Source organism: Octopus bimaculoides, chromosome 1 (assembly GCF_046866305.1).
Source record: "Octopus bimaculoides isolate indiv1 chromosome 1, ASM4686630v1, whole genome shotgun sequence".
Taxonomy (NCBI): domain Eukaryota; kingdom Metazoa; phylum Mollusca; class Cephalopoda; order Octopoda; family Octopodidae; genus Octopus; species Octopus bimaculoides.
The window spans coordinates 154,158,992-154,163,991 of NC_142928.1; the positions used below are offsets into that span (position 1 = coordinate 154,158,992).

Genomic DNA, 5,000 nt, shown 5'->3' on the forward strand with positions numbered 1-5,000 from the left:
CTACAAGAACAGGCTATTGAGATGCCTTTTTAGACAGCTTTGACATTATATGTCGTGATTGCATGTCAGTAATGTTTCATAGCAGATTATGGAGGAGAGAAGATATTATAACTTGCGTACGACTGGACAATATTAGAGTTGACAGCAAACAAAAAAGGCTGTAGTGAATAAAACAGACTGCACAGGTAAACCACGCTTTAAATAATTCAGAGAAATGTCTAATGGAATCTACTATCATTAGGTGATTGGACAGAAAGCTACACATCCAAGAGACGAGAGATGGATGGTAACAATAGACTGGAAGTTTTGTCATGAGAATTACGCACTAAAATGAAATAGATACAATGAATTCATAATGGCTACGAGCTCGTGTAGTGCAAACAAGAATTGGTTCGCTAACCACTAGCAATCGTTCAAGGTTGACATTAATTACATAACAACCAATATCATTGTTCCCATAATTTTGAGAAGATATAAATTTTACTATCTAATTCGTCCCAAACCTCCTGTTCTATAATGTTAGACAACCTTCTGTTCTATAATGGTATAGATACTTTAAAGGTGAAAATCAAGAGAAAAGAAAATAATGTTAAAATGTTCAATAGCAAACAAGCGAGACACATACATCGACAATTTGTAAATTAGAAGCGTACGATCTTTAAAAATATTAAAATACAGAAGAAAGAGTAAAGCAAATTATAGTGCAAACACGTTTTTCAGATATGTTGGTCAATATGTATTTTATATTCAATTAAACTTGATAAACTTTTAACAAATTTAAAATGAAATGTAAAATTTAGCTCATCACAGCGTATTGCATTGGGAATATGACATTAGATATTTTGTATTCCTCCAAGAGGGAAAAAATAGTGTATAGTGTGCATCTTCTCTCGGTGACTCGGATTTTCTTATTTGTATGAATGAATGTGTAAATGTGTTTTGCTTATGTGTATATGATTGTGTGTAAGATAGCACCGTTTAAAACAGTGAGAATAGAGCCAGGTGAGCATGACCGACCTGATACATGTAAATGAAGCATAGTTTCAGAAAGGTCAGGGCAAAATATAGGGTGGTATCATTTGAGTAGGATTTGGCGTTATAGTTCTTTTAGCCCCAAGTTTGACTGAGGAAAGCTGTTTTCAACAGCATTTCAACCAAATAAACTTGTGCTTTTGTATATATTTGACCACACTGGCCAATGTGTACTTCTTGTTCCTTAGATAGTAAGTGACTTGGTGTGCTTTTTCTACCAAATGAAGATTCCATGTATAGAGAATCGGCATTGTTCGAAGTATATTGTAAATGTACAGGAAGAAGAGTATGGGTGACAAAGTCAAACGCTGCGATACACTGATATTGATTTAGTACAGATCAGGCCGAGCTCCGTCACTACAAGTTGCATGATGCGAGCCAACAGGTTATCGTTCCAATAGATGAAAGAGAGATACAGACCATACATGAAAAAATTTGCCAAGGGATCCGCACACAGGACACGATTAGAATATGAATGAATGTTTATATGAGCCTGTTTTTGTGTTTGTGTATGTATGTGTATATGTGCCTTTGTGTGTGCGCGCGTGAAAGTGTATGAGTAATTGTAAGTGCAAACCTGTGTGGTATACTTCTATGGGGTTCACTTCTACGTATACTATAATATACTCTCAAGCAGTTTAAAATATTACATGAAACTCAATCAATCACAACACTTGCTGCATTGGATACATCATCGTAGATAATATTTCTAAAAGACGACAGAAATGAAATGAAACGCGAATTTACGTTCGGTGAATTAGGTAGCTGTTTGATAGTGTGATTGTACATTTGTATGTCTGTGTGTGAGATAGATATTAGCGTGCCTGCATATGTGTGTATATGCGTGCTCTAACGTCTGATTCCATGAGATAATAAGAATCAATTCATACGTTTTCTATATGTTAGCTATGATATTGTTGTGTCGACATCCCCAGGCGAAGAAGTAGGATCTCCCAAGACATATAAATAGAGGTAGTCTGGCCGTGGTAGGTGTGTTGAGTAGCAGTCGAGTAGCAGTTGTGTAGCGGTTGAATAGAGATCATCCGACGGTGCTAGATATCAGTAGCTTGAGACATAACAGATATATAATATTAACTATTTATTTTTAACTATTTATTTAATAAAACATTTCTTCCAATTTATTTTCTGCAATCCATTCAAAGACAATATAGTTCTAGCCAGCAAATTTATATAATATTTATGCAGCTATGCATTTCTCCTATCTATATGTTATAGCGCAAACATGAACAATGAAGCAAATACTGAAGCGAGTAAAAATATTTGAAATTAGACTCACCAACTGTAGATTCGATTTGAGGTTTTTCTGAACAAAAGTTAAAATGAATAACAATAAAAATGATGCTACATTATTTCACACAAGCAAATTTGGAGTTTATATATGTTAAAGGTTTTATATATACGTTTCTGTTTGTGCTATAATAATTTGTTACATCGAAGATTTATTTCCAAAGTATACATCTAACTACATTTAAATTCAGGATGTTTACATACTTTTAAATAAATACCACATATATTAGAATTAGAAAATTTCCGAAGAGTATACGCAAGTAGCGGATGTATTCGATAGAAGTATTTAAAATTTTCATCGAACTTATATAGTTATTTTAAGTTGCTTACCTACGCGAGATTCAGTTTCTGTAATGATTTCTGTGAAAATTAATAACAGAATAAATCATTTAAATCACTATTTTCATCGATACGTAAAATAAACAATGTTAAAGAGATAGGTTAAAAAACAATTTACCAGTAAATCGACACGGACATTTGCAAAATCAAGATACATCCGTACAAATTTATCAGTTATAACTTAATATGAATAACATAGTTTAAATATCCAACACTTTGTATCTTATATATTACCGCAAATCATGCTACCAGTATTGGACTAATATTTATCCCAATAGAAATAATGTGAATGAAAATATTATAAAAGTAATTATAAATCTAATAAATATATGGATAATTATTTTATCGTATTTCATGTAAACTACTGAGAAGACACTTACCAACTGTGGCTTCTGAAGGTTGTTCTGAATATGGAATAGAAGGATATAAAAGATTAAGGATTTTAAATTATTAATTAAATAATAAATAAAGCATTTTGGAAACAATTCGTGCATGAGCTTTAAAATCATATCAATAGAATCATTTAAAAATTATTGGACCTTGGAAATGGCTTATGTTATCAAAAAGCAACGTTTATTTCAAATTATAGCATTTGCTAATCACGCATATAAGTATTATGAAGAAAGAAAACAATCACATAGGATTACTTTTAGATATATTATGTAACTACAGCATTAGATGTGAAACAATGAAACGCGATAGAAGCTTCACCACATTCTTAAAAGGTCTTTACAACAATCGACATCATATAGTTGATTACAATATCTCATAATGTATTTAATACTGTTCTATTAGTATATATTTTATAAATTTACGTTTACATTTCTTCGGTAACTAAAAATATGTAGTTTTTATTACCGAGTCAGTATATGAAAATTACATGTTACTATTACAAATATGTCACGATTCAAATTATTAAGGATACTGCGTTAAACAAATTATTAATGATACTGCGCTAAACAGATATGAAGTACATTTATTTTTTCTCGGCAAAACAGTATACGAACATATATTGAGTCATCGAAATAAACTCAAACAGAAGCAAGAAATCATTAAATAATCTCCCACTCACCAACTGTAGATTCTACCACAGAACGTGTTTCTAGATAAAGATAAACGTAAATATTTATATTTGTGTCATGTACATCACACAGATTATAAGACTAACTATATATGACACAGCACATTTTATCCGTTTATTTTATTGTACATTTCCCAAATATAATTTTTGTTATTTCAACATATATAAACTTTATATATGACAGGCAGACTTTACTGAAATTTATAATTCTTTCATTGATTATGCGCAGATAAATTATTTAATGGAGATATTAAAAGATTTTAATATTCTTATATTGATAGATAGTGCTAAAAACAATTCTGCAACAGCTTACCTGTGCGAGTTACTTTTTCTGTCACAACCTCTGTGAAATTAACGAAATTAGATATTAAATATTAAAAGATACTTCGTAACAGTATGAAGAAATATGAGCTATTAGAAAAATACTTCATATACTTATGCTATGACAGGGTCTAGTATTTTTAAAGCTATATCACACATATAAATACACTTACAGACGCCCATATACGTGTGTGTATGCTCGTATGATTATTTGTATGTATAAATACATACAAATATGAATGTGTGTGTGTGTGTGTGTGTGTGTGTGTGTGTGTGCGTGCGTGTGTGTGCGTGCGTGTGTGTGTTCTGTTTTTAATTATTCAGATTCTTCCTTTGAAGAAGGAGTTGATTTCTGACAGAGATTCACAACTCCATCGTTGGAATGTAAATAATGAAAACAATGTCACATTTTAAACCTGAGACAAGTCTTGCATTTTTTTACTGTTCCGCTTACAGATTGTATTTGTAATGTGCGAGTCAATTGGTCGATTTCTTTTTCTGAAAATTCAAGCTTATCCAGATTGGCAGTCAGGCATTTGCCTATAAAACCAAGTGCACCAATTATTATTGGTATAAATGTAACCCAAATATGGAAGCTGGAGGTTTCGAATCAGTTATCCATAGTTACCTTCTTTCTCTTTGATTTTGAAAAAGATATTAACATCAGCAGGACAGCCGACCTCTTATGATGATATGTTTTTTTTTTCTTATCCATCCCAAATAACAATATCCGGCCTGTTAAGCTTACATTTCATAGATGCCTTGGTGAGAAAGTTTCCCCAGCATTCCCTGTGCTGATATTTGTGTACGTTTTCAATAACAGGGATTCTCTATATTTATTCCAGGACATTCTTTTTCTTTTGGATGGTACGGTATGTTGCTTTTGCGATAACGTCGCGTCGCATATTGAGATAGTATC

The 5,000-nt window shown here is 31.9% G+C and overlaps 1 protein-coding gene across 1 annotated transcript in view; it reads right to left on the reverse strand.

The window, feature by feature from the left end:
- The window catches only part of LOC106869541 (uncharacterized), a 502,813-nt gene that overhangs the window by 313,455 nt on the left and 184,358 nt on the right, over positions 1-5,000 (reverse strand). Inside the window, exons 92-96 of the mRNA XM_089360195.1 lie at positions 4,074-4,103; positions 3,752-3,781; positions 3,060-3,083; positions 2,671-2,700; positions 2,330-2,356 (exon numbers count right to left, since the gene is read on the reverse strand). Of these exons, the coding sequence (XP_089216321.1) occupies positions 2,330-2,356; positions 2,671-2,700; positions 3,060-3,083; positions 3,752-3,781; positions 4,074-4,103 (141 nt within the window). The remainder of the gene's footprint in view (positions 1-2,329; positions 2,357-2,670; positions 2,701-3,059; positions 3,084-3,751; positions 3,782-4,073; positions 4,104-5,000) is intronic.